Source organism: Lampetra fluviatilis, chromosome 20 (genome assembly GCF_964198595.1).
Source record: "Lampetra fluviatilis chromosome 20, kcLamFluv1.1, whole genome shotgun sequence".
NCBI classification, from domain to species: Eukaryota; Metazoa; Chordata; class Hyperoartia; order Petromyzontiformes; family Petromyzontidae; genus Lampetra; species Lampetra fluviatilis.
Window position 1 is genome coordinate 1586808 of NC_136294.1, and position 19687 is coordinate 1606494.

The following is a 19687-nucleotide window of genomic DNA, read 5'->3' on the forward strand; positions in this document are numbered from 1 at the left end:
ATTAATCTTACCTGATTGTACGTGGTCCATTGTGCCAGCAGCCTACACACACACACACGGGCGCGCACACGCACAGACACGCACACGGGAACACGTAGAGAAAGGCAAAGATCCCCCCTATAGCCTCAACAGACTGTTGGAGCAAGTGCTGTTAGCGAGCTCCTATGAAAGCCGGAACGACACCACACAAGAGTGATTATGGCCAGCACCACGCACGACCGCCTTTGTCTCCCCAATGCTGACGTTTACGCACCGCACCGGGTGCTTATTTAAGGGCGAATCGACCCAGGGGAAGACCAGAATCGGATCCGATATTCGCCACTGGTGTTGGCCGTGAGCGAGAATCGAACTCGGGTCGGCGGGTTCATAGCGCAGTGCGCCAACCACTGCGCCACCGCTCCTCATCTATCATGCACTCCAAACCACTTGGTCTGCTCTTCATCATCGCAATCGTCATGATGATGACGACGTTGATCATCATGACGATTGTGATCATCATCATCATCATTCCACACTGACCTTGGGACCGAGAGCTGACAGAGTGAACGAGGCACAGGTAGTCACTCCACTCCCACCACCACCACCACCGTCACCTCTTTACTGCACATCCCTCTTCCTCAACCTCGTCCAGAACCCGAGGATTTCGGACGTCGCTCCGACATCTCCTCATCGGAGTTGAGGCGCACGGTGCGATGCCTTCCTCCGTAGCCACCACCGCCGCCTCCCCCTTACTCCCTTCTCTCTCCCCCACCATCCACACCCTCCCACCACCATCACCACCACCACGTCCACCATCACCACCACCACCGCCGCCGTCGCCTCCTCCCCTACTTTCTCCCTGCCCCATCACCCCCCCTCCCTTTCCTCCACCTCCCCCCTCTCCACCTGCCCCTCCCCTCCTCCCCATTAACCCCCCTCCCCTCCCATCCACCCACCACCACCTCCACTGCCACCACTATCACCACCGCCGCCGCCGCCACCACCACCACCACCACCCTCTGTCGCTCTTCCGCGCGTCTCTGCGCACGCACGCACGGACAGAAGCCGCACGGGCCGCCGGAACAACATCGCCGGCCGTGCCGGTAAGGAGAGAGAGAGTTCATTATCAATTTACTCTCGAGGTGCGGCACCACGTAAGGCTGCTGCTGCTGAACCAACAACAACAATTGCTGCTGCTGTTGCTGCTGCTGCTGAGGTTTTATTTTTTATAGGAGGAGCAGGAGAAAGTAAGTGTAAGAAGGTGGTGGAAAGGAGTGGAGGGTTTTAAAATAATAATAAATAAAATAACGACCTACCGAGAGGACGAGCGAGGGAGTGGGAAGAGGAGAGATAAAGACGGGGAGGGAGAGAGCGAGAGGCGAGGGAACGAGACCGGAGCGGAGAGAAGGAGGGGAAAAGACGGGAATCGTCGACGCAAGAGTGGGGAAGAGAACAGAAGGGAGCCGAGACGGGGTTGGGGCGGGGGGGGAGAGAGGCGAGACGGAGAGGAGAGCGGGCGGAGAGCTGAGTCGACGGTAGCGCGCTGGAGCGGTGGCGTCGACTCAACGCGCCTCGACCCGGCAATGGAAACGTTGCAGGAGACGCGGACAGACGTCGAGGCCGCTGCCGCAGCGAACCCGGCCGTGTTCCTGGCGCTCCTCGCCCAGAACCAGGAGTTCCGCAAAGGTGAGACGGCGGGACGAGGCGGTGAGCAGAGAGAGAGAGAGAGTGGGTGAACGAGCGAGTGTGACAGCGCGAGTGGGTGTGAGACAGCGAGTGTGAGCGAGTGAGCCAGTATGAGTGTGAGTGAGTCAGTGTGATGAGTGTGAGCGAGTAAGCCAGTGAGAGCGCGAGTGAGCCAGTGAGAGTGTGAGCGAGTGAGCCAGGATGAGCGTGAGCGAGCCAGCGTGATGAGTGTGAGTGTGCGAAATTTGAACGAGTGTGTTAGAGAAGAGAGCGAGCGAGTGATGGCGTGAGCCCGCCTGAGTGTTGTGAGTCGGCCAAGGAAGGACCCACCCAAAGCCACCACGCTCTGCAAATGACATTAGCGCCTTTGCGTTCGCGCTAATGTGGTTACGACACCATGCTCTTTGGCGCCCGAATTTTCATTAAGAATATTGGAAGAGCCGAGCGTCATCCGCCCGGCTATCTCTCTCCATCGTTCTTCTCTCTCCCTCTCCCGCCTCTCTCTATCTCTCTCTCCTCCTCTCGCTCATGTCCATCTTTAATCAGCGCATCTGTGTGTGTGTACGTACGCACCCTCTCGTGTGCTGTACCGGCCTTCGTAGGTGCTCGCTAACAGCACTTGCCCCAACAGTCTGTTGAAGGCTCTATGGGGCATCTTTGTCTTTGAACAGCTGTTGCGGGAATTAATTTGTCAATTCCGCACTCATCTCGCTCGATTTTGTCCTAAACCTACTTCATAGGATTATAGGAATATATGGTACAATTAATATAGGATTATTTCGGATAGGCGGGCCTTCAAGGCTTGTACTCTCGTGCTAGTGCCTTACGCCGATAATTTGTACTTGCAATCAAGTCGATTGCCGAAAGCAGCGTTCCGGGAAATACTGAGTGAGAAATGAAATCCTGCTTATAGAAGGCATATAATGGATAGGCGTCACGTGTACTCTCGTGTTAGTGCCTTACGCCGATAATTTACATTTCTATCCCAAGTCTGCCTACAGCAGCGTTCCGGAAGATATCGTGTGTACACACATATATGTGTATATATATGTGTGTGTATATATATGTGTGTATATGTGTGTGTGTGTGTGAAGCGACAGCGCAGTGGTTAGCCCGACCGCGCCACGAATTCGGCCACTCGAGTTGGATTCCCGCTCACGGCGAACGTTTGAGACGAATGTCGGAACCGGTCATGGCCCTCCCCTAGGTCGACTGGGCATTAAATCACTCACCTGGTGCGCTGTGTAAACGTCGGTAAGAGTGGGGGAGAGACAAAAACGGCGTGGTGCTGGCCGCGTGCCAACGGCTTGTGAGAGGCTATACGGGGGATCTTTGTCTTTACTCTTTGGTTCTTTCGGTAAAGTCACGTAGAAAATAAAATCTAACAATAATAGAATACGACGTTTCGGTTGCAACACAAGCAACTATCATCAGGTAAGACTGAATGATAAAACACAGACACGGGAACAGCACAGGCAGACACACATGCAGAGAGAGAGAGACACACACAAAGACACACAGAGCGAGACCCCACACACCAAGACAAACAGAAGGACAGCGAATCTGTGCCGAGGCCTTAAAGTGGATTTCTCGTCGTCGGCTGCGGGCGAATTTAATGGACCAGTTCCGGAAGGAGTTGGGGTCGCGCGCGTGACCCGGGAGGTTCTGTGGGTCGTGTCGCAAGTCTGAGCCCACAGAACCGGCGTAAGGCACTACCACTAAAGCCACTAGGTACGCATATCCATATTATTATTCATCATCATTGTCATATTTAACGTAGCATAAATTAATCCTGTAATCCTATGAACAGGCGACGTGAGCCATTAGAATCCCTTTGGAATTATGTGGGATGCGGGTGGGAGGTGAGAGGTTTGGGGCGTGGGGGCGCAATGCCCCAACCCCCCCCCCCCCCCCCAGCTTGATGATGTAAAATTAATTGATAATACTTCATATATTTCTGTTCCATAGAAGTTGGGTAATCTGACCGCGATTTCGGGACGATGTCGCGTCTTGCATCTCCCACAAACAACGACGGCCGTGCAACGTCCGGTTCATCGCGGTGACGACTGTCGGTTCATCGCTGTCGGGTGGAGGAGGAGCGCACGACACACACACCTTTGCCGTGGCGCGATGCGATCCAAACAAAAACACAAGCATCGATTGGGGAGTCATTCACGTTTCAGTCGTCACCCTTTGCTGCTGTTCGCAATGCAATCGTCGTTCTACTCGTTTTCCGCAACGCTGCCTGCGCTATGGAAAGGCCGGCCGGCGTAAGGCAGCTGCCATCAGAGTAACAAGTTAAACATTTCCGCGTTATATATAACTGTGCATTTAACGTACCCTATTTTTAGTCTACAATCCTACGAAAAGGTTGATGAAACGTATGGACGTGAACACGCGTTCGAATGGCTATCACGTGTTATTGTAGTGTGACATAGACAGCCCGTATCGACCAGCGTGGTGAAGTATGGTCTAACCACACCCCGTGACCGGAAGGCATGGAGAGGCCTTCATCTTTGTTGTCCAGTCCACTGCTGGATGGAGGCCTATACTTCAACGCCGTGTCGGCCGTGGCGGTTGTGGTGGGGGTTGTTTCACCATACTTCACCACGCTGGTCAGACCGCGCTGGTGCTGCGTGCGGTTGGGAGGGAACCGGGGCCGTGTTCAGACATCGCGTGCCACTGAGGTCAGCCGTGGCTACGTACGGTCGAAAGAAGTTCAACATACATACGCACCAGAACTCAGTGCGCTAACCACGGCGCCACCGCTCCCCCATACACAGACACACACAATGGCATAAACACTCACACAAAGACAAAGCAGACAACGTTTCCCGTATAGCCTTCAACAGACTGTGGGGCCAAGTGCTCTTAGCGCGAACAATTTATGCCCGGCGCGGCACGCGAGGGGTGTGGTTGGCCAGCACAACGGCCGGCCGCCTTTGTCTTCCCAGTGCTGATATTCACACATCACAAAATACAAAGATCCCTCCTCCCCTGCAGATAGCCTGCGACAGACTGTTGGGGCAAGTGCTGTTAGCGAGCGGCACCGGTGAAGGCCCATACTGTGGCACACGAGGGGAGGGTGGGTGGCCAGTACCACGCCCGGCCGCCTTTGTCTCCCTGGCGGCAATGTTTACACACCGCACCAAGTACTCATTTGATAATAGCAATAGTCAGCTTAACACGTCGGCTTATTATTATTATGAATATCAATAGTGAATTTCATTTTCTTATTGCAAATTGTGAACCCCATGAAGATCTCACAGAGTCGCAGGCCTCCTCGTTGGGAGGTTTCTGCTCTTTTGGGTTGTGATGATAACAACAACAACAACGATAAAACAACAATCACAATAATAATACAGACTATATCCAACACAGATGCTGAAGACCATGCAGACGCTCACTCACGCAATCATCACGATTCACGCGGGCCGCTACATTTCCGCACAGGTAAAAGAACACGCGGTTTAGACTCTTTAAATGCTACATGTATAGGTGTGAATAGACGCACACTACACAGTCAAGACGTGGTGTAAAATCGAGCAGGCGATCTACGACTTCTCCACGCGGCGTCGTTCACGTGGGGTTTTGGTAATTCAACCATACTTCACCACACTGGTCAGCGCGCTAACCGCTCTGCCACCGCTCCGTCCCAACATTGCATTATAAATCCCTGCACGTGTGTGTGTAGTTCAGCGATACCCAGGCGAGTAAAGAAAACACGGAGTTGCATCGAAAGCCGTAGCTGTTTTTAAGTGAGTTTCTTCTTTTAAGAGTTTAACACCCGCGTCTCTCTCATGGCGCTGTTAATCTCGTGAATGTTGTTGTTGTGTCATTTAACTGAGCACAGTACAGATAGATATATAGACCTTGTGTGTTGTGTGTCTGTAAGAGTGGGGCGTTCTCGTCAGATACGCGGCGGAGGCTGTTGAACGTGGCCATGAATGTTTAATATATAACGGCGATATATATACAATTATACCGTGTATATATATGTACATTTCTGAGATATGCGTCGTGATGAGATTTCTAGAAGTATCATGCCAGACCGTCTTGACGGGGGGCTGCATCTGGGATGCTGCAGATTTGTGTGCTGGGTGGGAGAGGAAATGTCCGTGAACGCCTTCCTGGAGAATCTCTTTTGAGACCTGTGTGTGTGTGTGTTTGTAAATTACGCATGATCATGAATATGTTGGTGAAGATGATGGTGATTGTGATTCTGATCATAATTATAATTTACATACGCGCAGCAATGTATTGTGGTCTCACTATTATAATTGGTTTGATTTATTGATTCGATAATGACGTTGGTGATGGTGGTGGGAGTTATTGATCATGATTATTTATAAAATCATTGAATTTATTATATTGATTGTATGACGAGTTGGTTATTGTTTGATCATAGTTATGAATTGTATGATTATGCATAATGGTAATATAATTATTGATATTATTATGATGGCGATAAATTAATAAGATCGGATAATTATATATTATTGATATGTATTTCCGTGCCGAATAATGATAGCATGGTAATCGAATGATGATTAGTATTTATTAATTGATCGTTTGATACGTATATTGATTCGATTATCATAGTTATTGAAGCTATATTATTGCATTCATCGAGTGATGTGATACGTTGTTATGGGTCATGAATGGTGCCCACGATGATTATACTCACACATAGACGCGTGTCTGTAAATGGATACGCGCGCATTCCTATATTAAATCTCATTCTTTTCATGAAGCTTAGATATATATTCTAAACTCGTAACATTATTTTCTACTATCGGAAATTCCAAGCAATGTACAATTCGTCGGTAACAACTGCAACTTAAATTGATAGACGTAACAAATATAAATAGATATACGTTTAGTTGTTTTACTTCGAGACGTATTAGATCGCCCACGTGTTTTCGAGTCGTGACGCGCGTTGCACGCGACACGGTGTGCCGACGTTTCGCTGCGCGTGCCGGTGGGTGCTGCTTCAGCTCGTAGAAGTGATTTTTGTTTTAGGCGCTCTCGCAGCCATCTGTCTCTCTCGCTTATATTCGCGTTTTGATGAAGGAAGCTTCTTAGAAACGTGTAGCGACACGTCGAACGTAACGTCGCATACACACACAGAGGTACAACCCCGTGAGCACATCCGATCAGCCGTGAGAGCAGAACGAGATCGCTCTACCCGCGTAGAGCGATCTCAGCACAGGAGGATCGAGAGTCGATCGCTGAGAGGTCGCGAAGGCTTAGGGGAGGCCTGCATCAAGCAGGGGATCGACCATGGCTGATGGTGATGATAATGACGAGATTTATTTCTCGCATCACGATAATTTTTTGCCAATTTTATCCGCACACAAAGACAAAAGACTCCCCCCCCCGTATAGCCTTAAGAGACTGTTGGGGCAAGCGCTGTTAGCGGGCAGCACCTCTGAAGGCCGCCACGACACACGAGGGGTGTGGGTGGTCAACACCCACGCTCGACCGCCTTTGTCTCCCCCGTGGCGATGTTTCGTACACACCGCACCGAGTAAACTCACTTGAGGCCGAGTCGACCGAGGGGAGGCCCCAGGACCGGTTCAGATAATCGTGACCCATACGCACGCACACACAAAGTGAAGATGCCCCAATTTCGCTCCGTCTCTCCCTTCGCCGACCCCTCTTGTGGGCGAGGGATGCCCGCGGCGGAGGGAGACAACCCACCCACCAGGCCACCGTCTATCCCGTGGCTGGCATTCGTCGACATCGAACACACGTCGTCCAGGCTACGTAGACACTCGCCCTGCGCTCCGTGTACACCGCGCGTGAATCCTACATGTGAGTCGCTACAATCCTCGCAGCGAATTTGTGCAGAATTAAAATCGGTATCATCATCATTGCTATTATTACGATTGTGTTCTAGTCCGGTGTATCGAAATATGGATGGCAATGCCACGATGTGATTTATTATTAAGAATAGGTTTTTGTCCTTGCTGGCAATAAAACAGGTGGTGTTAAGGCGTTCAAACACCAAATAGAAACATTTTGCAAGGAATCAAGTCCGTATTAATTGCACACAGTACTTGTGGTGAACATGCAAACGAACATGCCCTGACAATCTACGCCTTGTCGCTGACACGGATTGGCCTACACCAGAGGCAGCCTTCTTTAGGGCCTAGGCTTCTATTTGGCGTTTAAACATCTTGACACAACAGTTGTATTGCCAGAAAGGGTAAAACCTACTCTTGTTTTTTCATACTTTAATACCGGCAAAAATCTCACATTTTGATGTAGTATTGTTATTCTTATATGATGGTAATGATAATATTAAATCAGACACGGCAACTCATTGTGGAAGGAAGCCTTCATCCAGCAGTGGATCGGTCATGGCTCCACGATGACTCTGTTCCTCATGGCCATATTCATTTAGATAAAAACAACAACACCACGCACGTTGCATTTGCCTGAAGTGAATTCATGCTACGATGAGACATTGACCGGGAATACTTCATACTTGATCTCGTATTATATTCTCCGCTCGTTTGCAATGTAATCACGACCGCTGTGTCTGCGGGTCTTTGTTCGTTTTGTTCAATCCGTCCACGCGAGTTCCATTCCTAGTCACGGCCACCACCACCAACACCAGTGACGATTATCTGAACCCGTTCTGGGGCCTCTCCTATGTCGCCTCGGCCTACAACGAGTCGCTGGCGCGCTGAGTAGTACACATCGCCACCAAGGAGACAAAGGCGGCCGGGTGTTGTCCTGGTCACCCACTGTCTCGCGTGCCGTGCCGGCCTTTTACAGGTGCCACTTGCGAACAGCACTTGCCCCAACAGCCTGTTAAGAGCTATACGGGGGATCTTTGTCTTTGTCTTCACCGCCGAGCGGATGTCTGTGTGGGAGTGTCGTCTGTGTTACGTTGTGAATGTTAAACATCGAGATGCAATGAAACACGTAACACAAACTCTCACTCCACGTTCTTCTCGCGCAGCGTGTCACGCATCCGCATCGCGTCACGAGTCCTCAGCTGTGTCCCTGCCGCAGTAAATTAAATCCGTTCTCCACAAAGGCATATTTATATATATATTTATATATCTGCATACCTATGTGTGTGTGTTCGCCGCAAAACGCTCAAGTTATGTTCAGATGCAATATTAATAATAACATATATATATAAATAAATTCAGTGATTCATTCGCTCGTACCAGAGACTTTGGGGTCATGATGGTGACATTCGTGGGTTCGATCCCGACCCTGACGCCTGCTGCTGTATTTTTGTAGTTTGCGTGTCTCTCTCCCCGTGGTCGCGTGGATTTTTCTCCGGCTTCTCCGATTTTTCACCTCTACATTTATAAACAAGACCACGCGTTATGGAGTATTTGGCTGCTATAAATGTCCTCACGATGAGCCACTTCGTTGAGCTATTATTCGTGTCCAGATCGCTTCTGAATAAAGAGCTACGTAGTTCAGTGGGCCTGCCCTGGTAATGATTGCCTCTCCTCTTGTGGATGATGAGGATGGTGACGGAAACACAGTCGGCACAGACGCGGAAGACGAGAGCTGAGCTCTTTGTCAATCACCGGATGATGCTGGCATCTAATCTCCAGAGAAATATCCTTAGGCAACATTTGCCCAGAATTCTGTTTGGGAAGTTCAACATCCATCTATCCATCCTCTTCCGGCTATGTTGATGAACCAAATCGATCGTGGCACGATTGCCCATCACGTGACAACCTGGCTGTGTCGCTGGGTGGTGGAGGGCTACGCGACAAACGAACCCGAAACAAACGAATGATGTCATACTGGGCATGTCTTCGACAATTATATATATCAAACAATGTTACATTTTTAAACACTAAATTGGGGGAGGATTGAAACTGCTTTCGCATCGATTCTTGGGGGAACGTTTCACGTGGAGTGGCGACGCCGACGGGAGAAGCGATCGTGATAAAGGGTCCGATAGAACCGTCGGACAATTGATTTGGTGGTCATCGTTTGTGTTGGTGCATTCACCCTTTTTTTTGTCCGAATGTTTTTATTTCGTTTCTCAACACGAGCTTACAAAAACATGTTTCGGCCAGATTTTGGAAATTTTATCAATTAACATTTACTTGGGGGGGGGGGCACGGGGGGAGGGGTTTATAAAAAAAATCGTTTAACACCTAAATCTCATATTTTTTTTTTACAAAAGTTTGGCTGGCTGGCTGGCAGGACGTCACTACTGAATAATACAGTAGTCGTTTCCACATATACTCTACGTGCCCTAATTATAAGTATTCAATCAATGTACTCGTGCAACAATTTGCCCACACATCCACTGCTGAATTGGCGGTGGGCTTTATTATTCGACCATACTTCACCACGCCGGTCAAGTGCGGGTTTGGTTGAGGGCGGGAAGTAGCATAGACGCGGGAGGACATACATCGAGCAAAGTGCAGTACAACAATGCACATCTGCCAGAACGCAGCCCGGGCTATTAGAAGCACTCGCCATGCCACGAGATGAAGGCAGCAGTCGTCCGCATGACGCAATATACGGTAATGCCTCGATTTGAAGTGAGGTGGCAGTTAATAGGATGAATACGGTATCTGCTTTACGAGGATTTACAGCCACACGCGGAATACAAATATCAAGACGGGGAAACGGGGTTTGATCGTTGCCGAATGGGGGGCGGGGGGGATGTTAGGCAAGCATTGTTAGCGAGCACCTATTAGCTATGAAGGGTTCGTGTGTGAGTGTCCAGAGTGTCGTGTGGGGAGCGGTGACGCAGTGGTTAGCGCGCTGCGCTCTGAACCCGGGCTACCCGAGTTCGATATCCCACCGACGGCTCACACCGGTGACGATTATCAGAAAGGGTCCTGGGCCTCCCCTAGGTCGATTCAGCCTCAAATGAGACAAAGACGGCCGGGCGTGGTGCTGGCCGCTCACCACCTCGTGCAGCGTGTCGGCCTTCGTAGATTGCTCGTGAACAGCACTTGCCCCAAAAGTCCGATAAGGCTATACGGATGTTCTTTGTCTTCCATGTATGTGCTGTATATGATTAATTGTATTGTGTGCATCTTCATGGCGCAGTGTGTGTGTGCTGATGCCCTTAATAGGTGCTCGCCAACACCCCGTGCCGCTACACAGCGGGATCTTTGTGTGTGTGGCGCATAGCGATGTGTGTGGCATTGTGTACGTGTGCATGCTGTGTGCGTGCTATGTGTACTAGCAGTACACATGTCGGATGAGACTCGATAACCGGTTCAGAGAGTCGGGAACCGGCCACCGGTTCCACTGGAATGTTGGTCTGGAGGAGGGTGGGGGCACTTTCACGTCACCGCACCAATCCCGCTTACACCACAGGCTGTGGGTGGGAAGGGGGGTGGGAGCGGGGGGGGGGTAAAGAAACCTGCTCCCCCCCTGCCGTGCTGGGAGATGGAATATAACCGGTGACTCCGGAATGCAAGTCGCACGCTGCTGTTGCTGCTGCTGCTGCTGTTGCTGCTGCTGTTGCTGCTGCTGTTGCTGCTGCTGCTGTTGCTGCTGCTGCTGTTGCTGCTGCTGCTGTTGCTGCTGCTGGTGTTGTTGTTGCTGCTGCTGGTGTTGTTGTTGCTTCTGCTGCTGTTACTGCTTCTGCTGCTGTTACTGCTGCTTCTGCTGCTGTTGTTGCTGTTGCTGCTGCTGCTGCTGCTGTTGCTGCTGCTGCTGCTGTTGCACTGTCGCAGCGGCTGCAGCAGCAGCAGCAGCAGCGGCGGCGGCTTGCTGCCTTCCTGTCTCGGCTAAACCGGTAACCGTTTTTTTTTTGAGATCGACAATACAAAATAAATGGTGAATCATAGTGACGTGTGTGTCTATTGCACAGCATAGCGCGCGTGTATTGCAGCGTGGCGCGTGCGTGGTGCAGCGTAGAGTTCACGAAACGAGGCACAGGAGGAGACGTAATTGGGAGTGTTGTTGTGTTGTTGTGTGTTAGTTTGTTATCCTTCCCCACACCTCTGATTAGCACGGTTGCCTATTTACGGTATATGGTGGATTTATGGTTCGTATATGTGTTTTTGTACATGTATGGCAGATGCTTGGTAGATACATGGTAGATGCATGGTAGATGCATGGTAAAGCATGGTATGAGCTGTCTGTGAGCGCACGCCGCGTCTCTCTCTCCGTGTCCGCACGGCGGCCCTGACGACGTCCACCATTCGCGCAGCCGGCCACGATCATCGTCCGGTCTGCACCGGTGCCGGACCTCCCCTAGGTCGACTCGGCCTCAACAATGGCTAAGCTGGTGCGACGTGTAGCAAACGTCGCCGTTGGGGGAGAGAAATTGCTGGTCACCCCCACCACCCCCCACCCTCGTTTGCCGTGTCGGCCTTCATTGGTGCTGCTCGCGAACAGCACTTGCCCCTACGTCCAGTCCAGGCTACGCGGGGAATCTTTGTCTTTGTGTGTGTGGGGGGGGGGTGAGCGCTGCGCCGCGCTACGAACCCGGCGACCCGAGTTCGAATCCTGCTCACGACCGATACCAGGGGCAGCGAGTGTTTGAAACGCTCCTGGGCCTTCCCTAGGTCGACTCGACCTTAAATGAGTACCAGTGTGTGAACAACAACAACAACATCAACAGCAACGCGACCGAGTGTTGTTACTCATATTCCTGCAAGTGCTTATCAGTGAATCTACTGCTGGATGAAGACATCGTGTCACGATGTGTGTGTGTCTACATGCACGGATCGCTATGCACCTGCGTGTGTTTTAAATGTTTTAAATATAATTTGTGTTTCCTTCGTGCAATGGATGAGACGTATTCGATTAATATCATAATCATGACTTCATCATCATGGTCAGCATCATGAACATAAATTCACACGATCATCATTACGATCGTGAATTCATCATAATTATGATCATAAATTAATCATCATGATCACGAATTTTTCATGATAATTCAGTAAATTCATCACCATGATCATCATTATGATCATGAATTCGTCATCATGATCGGGTTGTTATTGTCAATCATGGTTATTGTTTGTTATTCGATTTAAGGCGATGCAAATTCGAAAGTCTACCAAACAGCTCTACCGGAATGTGCTATTTGTACATGGTCTTAATTGATACAATCACTAATACGTTCATCCCATCCATTCGTCCCATTCATTGGTTCAACCCATGTATTCGGTCGTCACATTATAGAATGGTCTCAAGCCATGTTTTCATTCATTAAAGTGTATTCGTTCATTCGTTTGTATATTTATACATTCGCTAATCCACGTATGTATCTATCAATGCATTCATACATTCATTCATGGAGTCATTCAGCATTACATAATTACGTAATGAATTTATAAATATTCATCCAATGAAGCGGCCATTCGTTCCTTTATTCATTTATCCCATCACCATCTTGTTCGGTCATATATTTATATATTTCTTATTCGTTCATTCGTTCATATTTTAATGCATTCATTCCTTCATCTGTCTCTTCACTCGTTAAAGAAGTTCACAAGTCAAATTCACCCCACCCGTCCATTTAATTGTAACGAAGTCAGCTCCGCAGTTCGACTTCATGAACTAATCGAAGCTCTCGTCGTCACCATCAGCCATGCGATCCATCCATCGTCTGACGACTCTTCATCCAAGCCGTCGGCCCCCGTATTGTACACGGAGTGCCCTAGCCAACACCACGTGGTAATTCTACACGGAGTGCCCTAGCCAACACCACGTGGTAATTCTACACGGAGTGCCCTAGCCAACACCACGTGGTAATTCTACACGGAGTGCCCTAGCCAACACCACGTGCTAATTCACCAGCCGTATTTGTCTATCGAGATAGATGCCCGCTGCAGTTGCCATTTCTCATCTGATGGGCCCCGTGCGTTTTTGCGCAGATTTGTATTTGCTTAATTGCTGTACTCTTACTCGCATTCACTTTACTTTCGTAAATTTGTGTTAACCCAGGTGACCTGGTCTCCTCTTGAGTTCGCGCCTGGTTAAACAAACAAGACAACACTTGAACCGCTGATGACATCCATCAAGGTCAAACCCCCCGGTCCAGGCCTTCTTGCTTTCTCGCTGAAACAAATGTTGCTGGTTTCATATTGGTCCAGAAAGCCTTTCGAGATTACAAGAGACTTGGTATGAAATGTGGTTTTGAGTGAGGAATTTATAGGTTGTACCTCGAGAAATCGGGAGAAACGGCATATGAAGTCGCAACGGCAATTTGAACAATGGGATACAACTGGGAGGAGAATCCGATGCGAAGTTCTTGAGTAAATATCATGGAATAACATTGTCCATAGACTAACATTGCACCATAGACTAACATTGCCCATAGACTAACATTGCACATAGACTAACACTGTCCATAGACTAACATTGCACATAGACTAATATTGCCCATAGACTAACAGTGCCCATAGACTAACATTGCCCATAGACTAACACTGCCCATAGACTAACATTGCCCATAGACTAACACTGCCCATAGACTAACACTGCCCATAGACTAACAGTGCCCATAGACTAACATTGCCCATAGACTAACATTGCACCATAGACTAACATTGTACCATAGACTAACACTGCCCATAGACGAACATTGCCCATAGAGAGAGAAAGCGGAATGGCAGGAAGGCCACGATTATCGACATCTTTGAGAAGCATCTCACGGCTCAGAGAAAGAGAGAGGGAAGGGAAGGAGGGAGGGAGTTTCGTGTCCCAAGCGCCGCGTCTCTCGGCAGCCGACGACGCCGAAACGCACCCGCAGGTTCCGTGGGACATCTCGGGCGTGTTTATTCTCGATGATTTGCGGCGTTTTATCGTTTCTTTAGGTGCGTAATGGTTTAATTACAGGCGCGCGCGGGCGAGGCGGCAGGGGAGATGGGGGGGGTGTTGGGAACGTGATTTAGTGGCGCCAAACGTGACGGTCCCCATCGCGGGGGCCGCGTGTTTACGCGGGGGGGGTGGCGAGTGGGCCTGCCGCGCGGTCATCGCTGGTCGTCACGTGGTCACGAGGCGTCTGTGATGTCACGACGATGACGATGATCGTCGTCGTGGGGATCAATTACCTTCTGTAAATCGTCACGATCAATTGTCGATCATCGGAGTGGTCAATTGACATTCATCACCGTGATATCATCACGCGGCGGTGTATTAGGAGGCCACTGGAGTTTTGCGCTTTTGAATCTCGACTGAAAACTAATTTTTTTGGAACTTAAATTTTCTCTGTTGAGTTGGTTTGTCCTTCGCCCGCACCTCGGATCAGCGCGGTTCGTACGTTGAGAAAGACGTTCAACACACGTACCGTCATGATAAATTACCCTCTATTATTATCATCATCATCATCAATTACTCTCTTATTATTATTATCCTCAAATTAATACTTTTGAGTCATCATCGTCATCGTCAGGGTAATCATGAGCACTATCACGAGGCGTGTGCCGAGCGCGTGACGTGGGTTCCGTCGCCGCTGTGGTGATGATGATGATGGTGGTGATGATGATGGTGGTGGTGATGATGGTGGTGATGATGATGATGGTGGTGGTGATGATGATGATTGTGGTGGTGGTGGTGGTGATGATGGTGATGATGATGGTGGTGATGATGATGGCGGTGGTGATGATGATGGTGGTGGGTGGTGATGATGATGATGTTGGTGGTGGTGGTGATGATGATGATGGTGGTGGTGATAATGATGATGGTGGTGGTGATGGTGGTGGTGGTGATGATGATGGTGATGGTGGTGGTGATGATGGTGGCGGTAATGGTGGTGGTGATGATGATGATGATGGTGGTGGTGATGATGATGATGATGGAGGTGATGGTGGTGGTGGTGGTGATGATGGTGGTGATGAGTTCGGTAGCACTGCCGGAGGGCGGGGGCTACTGGGAGGGGACCCCGCGCAGAACCTGCGCGCTCAGCGCTCTCGACTGCTGCTGCTCCTGCTGCTGCTGTTGGTACTGCTGCTGCTGCTACTACTGATGCTACTGATACTGCTGCTGATGCTACTACTGCTGTTGATGACGACGTTGATGAAGACCCAACTGGGACAAGTCTGTATACCCAGGCCGACATTCTCCGTCGACTGTTGCCGCTGGTCGTGTTCTTGTCTTTGCCCGTCTCGCGGTGTTTACTTGAGGCTCCGTGCGGTGCACTGCGTGGCGGCGCTCCCCCAATGCCACTGCTAGACGAAGGCCCCCCACGCTTCCCCTGCTGGGCTTGGTCGAGGCGGATGCGGTGGAGAGGCTCCCAGCAGCAGCAGCAGCTGTGGTGGCGGCGGCGTGAGATTGCCGCTCGCTACCGATGCTGGCCATGGTCGAGAATCGAACGTCGGCGGTCGGATTCGTAGCGCGGTGCGCTAACCGCTGCGCCACCGTTCCACGTGTTGGTGACGTCTGCGTGGAGATGCCTTGTCTGGATGTACGCACCTATGTACGTGTGTGCGTGTGTGTGTGTGTACGTGCGTGTGTGCGTGTGTGTTTGCGATATACGTGTGTATGTGTGTGTGTTTGCGATGTACGTGTGTATGCGTGTGTGTTTGCGATGTACGTTTGTGTGTGTGCGTGTGTATTTGTGCGTTTTCGATGTACGTGTATGTGTGCGTGTGTGTGTGTGCGTGTGTGTTTGCGATGTACGTGTCCGTGGGGGTGTGTATGTGTGTTTATGTGTGTGTTTGCGATTTGCGTGTATATATGTGCGTGTGTGTGTGCCTGTGTGTTTGCGATGTACGAGTTTGTGCGCTCGCTAACGGCACTGGCCCCTACAGTCTGTAAAGACTACACGGGGGGTTGTTTGTGTATAACACGTTTTTTTCTGTTATCACGGTTGCTGAGCAAAGGTCTAAAGGTGCCAAACGCCAAGCGGTCGGCAATCAACAGCACTATTAAAGTTGTAATAATTACGAGTTAATATATATATATATTTTATAAATTGACCAAGGTTCTTATAATTAATTTAGTAATAACTTAGAGGAAAGGAGACGACGGGAGGTGGGAATAGAACAGTTGAACAGTGGGGAGGGAAGACGCAGAAAGAGAATCAGGCTCGCGGATTCTGACCCGCAGCATCACTCGCGGAATCTGATTCGCGCTGCGGCTGTTGCATAACGCGACGTCTCTTCCCTCGAGTTTTCTAAGCGCCCTCCCATGCTACCGCCTCCCAGCCTCCCAGCCTCCAACCTGCGACTACCTCCGAGTATCAACCCTCCCCGAACGACGCCTTTAATTCTGCCTCGGTGCCAGGGCTTCGCAGACTCCAGTGTCCTCCTCGCGACCCACGCCGCCGCTCCGCCTTTCCGCGTCTACCAATTTGCATTCACCTGCAAATCAAGTAGTTTCACGGCACGCTGAACGCGCCCCACGATTCTTAAACACGTCCCGCGCAACACACTGAACATTTCACGCTGAACACGTGACGCACTCGCGCGTCACGTGGGCGTGTTGAGCAATCATCGGGCGCGTGCAGCGTGCAACGACTTAATTTGCATTCACTCTGAAAGGCTGCCCCATTCCGGTTCCTACTAACCTCTGGACTTTGTAAAAAAAAACAGAGGAGCCCTGAAGGTGCCGACGTTTAATGTTGCGATCCTCTGACATTAACAGTGGGGACCATACGAATGTTCAAGGTGCCTTAGTCTGGCTTCCTGAGCCTCTGACATTAACACTGGCTCATAATCATGCTAAATGTGCCTTAGTCTGGCTCTGTGAGCCTCTGCTAGAGCCGTTCCTAGGGCACACCGCGAATTGGGGAGATCGCCCCGGGCCCCTCGCTTTGGGGGTGGTGTGGGGGGCGCCGCGCTTCGACGTCACGGTGTCAGATGCAATACTTCCGGTTTAATTTGAATGCTTTGGGGGGGGGGGGCACGCGGTGGGATTTGCCCCCACACCCCCACACCCCCACACCCGCTCACACCCGCTCTATGGTCTCTGATATTCGCACTGAACCGTAATCATCTTGGGGGTTGCCTAAGTCTGCTTCTACGAGCCTCGGGCATTACCGGCGCGCCATAAACATGCTTAAGTGTGGGTCCGTAAGCCTGCGACATTAGCACTGAAACATACGAATTTTGAAGGTGACTCAGCCCAGATCTCGGAGGTTCGCCCATTAACGGCGGCCCCCTGAAATCCTCCGAGTGCCTGAGTCTGACCGCGCGAGCTCCAATCGTGAGCAATGAACCCTCGTGGGATTGGTACGTTTGTATGTTGAACTTCGCTCGCACCGTACGTGGCAAACCGTGCTGATCGGAGGTGCAGGGGGAAGGACAACAGGAGGAGTTGCTCAATGAGTATTCGTCATATTTATTCAAAAAATAAAACAAAGATCCCCGTATAGCCTCAACAGACTGTTGGGGCAAGTTCTGTCAGCGAGCATCTATGAAGGCCGGCACGGCACACGAGAGAGTGGGTGGCCAGCACCACAACCGGCCGCCTTTGTATCTCTAGTGGCGATGTTTACACACCACACTAGGTCCTCATTTGAGGCTGAGTCGACCCAGGGGAGCCCCAGGACCGGTATCCGTTAATCGTCAACGGTGTTGGTCGTGAGCAGGAATCGAACTCGGGTCGCTGGGTTCATAGCGCAGCGCGCTAACCGCTACACCACCGCTCCCCACACACACCACACACAGTTTGGGCAAAGATCTCAAAGCAGCGTCCTCCTGAACATAAATCTTGAGACTCAGCGATGCTTTCCTCAGTAAATGAATGAATACATTGTTATGATTATCGTTGTTATAATTATCGTTGTTGTTATGTAGAGTTCGTGCTTTGGGTATAAATACGAGACTTGGAGCAATGTGTGTCCTCTCCGTGTGCTCTGGAGGAGGGCCATCGCCCGAAACGTCGCCTCGTGTATATTTGTTCTTTTCAAGGCCGCACACTGTCATTATTGACACGAAACGTGGTGTTAATGTTGTTGTTGGCTGTGTTTGTGCGCCATTGCCAACGTGGTAGCATCACCAAATTATCTTTTTAATCTTACAGAAGTGTGCCTGATTACCTGACCTATGAGTGGAATCAATCAACTTCCCAACCTTCAGCTTTGGCAGCCCGAGTTCGATAATGTATCTGTCCGCATGGTTCGAGTTATATGCGTGGCCCTCGCGATGTTAAAGTTCCCAGACCGAAGCTCTACAAGGCGCGCATCGTTTCTGCAACTGTTAAAGTACACGGGAAGTGACGTCATTGCAGGTGACGTCACAACGGCTCACCTCGACTCTCACACTAACAGCACGTGTGTTCGTGTGTTCGTGTGTGTGTACCGGTGTTGTTGAGATTTCGATGACTAATCGACTGTCCTTGTTGTTACGCGTGGCTACACCGCGGGGACGGGGACGTGGAGTCAAGCTCGCGATGGATGGGAGAAGGGAACGGACCAGGAGAGGGGCGGGAGGCCGGGATGGAAGTCCCCAAGTCGGACGAAGAATCAGAATCTGTGTCTTTACACTGCAGGAGGAGGAATCCGATGAGCCATGAAGCTCTTTAGTCACAGATGTCCAGTAGGGGCACGGGGTCAGAACGTGGCAATAACAAACAATACACACACGATGGGGGGGGGGGGGGGAAGTATAGGGAAGGAAAACAAAGAATTTAAAACAAATCTGGAAGTAAAACTAAAATATTATCTTTTGTATCTTACCAGGTAAGGCCCAAAGAGGAGGAGGGAACGGCTCGAGATGAGCAGCAGGGAGAGAGGAGGAGGAGCCGTGGTGCAGGAAGGGAGGGGAGGAGGAGGGAGGGAATAATCGGGCTCAGATGTCGGGGATGATGAGCTGGCGATGATGATGATGATAAGGTGGTGATGATGTTGAGAGGGTGATGATGATGAGCTGGCGATAATGATGATGATGATGATAAGATGGTGATGATGATGATAAGATGGTGATGATGATGATGATTATGAGCTGGTGATGATGATGATGAGAGGGCGATGATGATGATGAGCTGGCGATGATGATGATGATGAGCTGGCGATGATGATGATGAGAGGGCGATGATGATGATGAGCTGGCGATGACGATGAGAGGGCGATGATGATGATGATGGGAGGGCAGGCAAGAGAGCGAGA

The 19687-nt window shown here is 50.4% G+C and overlaps 1 protein-coding gene across 1 annotated transcript in view; it reads left to right on the forward strand.

The window, feature by feature from the left end:
* The first annotated feature begins 1558 nt into the window (after positions 1-1558).
* Positions 1559-19687, forward strand: part of LOC144937736 (LIM/homeobox protein Lhx3-like) — a 37556-nt gene continuing 19427 nt past the window's right edge. The window contains exon 1 of the mRNA XM_078865176.1: positions 1559-1665. Within this exon, the coding sequence (XP_078721302.1) occupies positions 1563-1665 (103 nt within the window). The 5' untranslated portion in view covers positions 1559-1562. The remainder of the gene's footprint in view (positions 1666-19687) is intronic.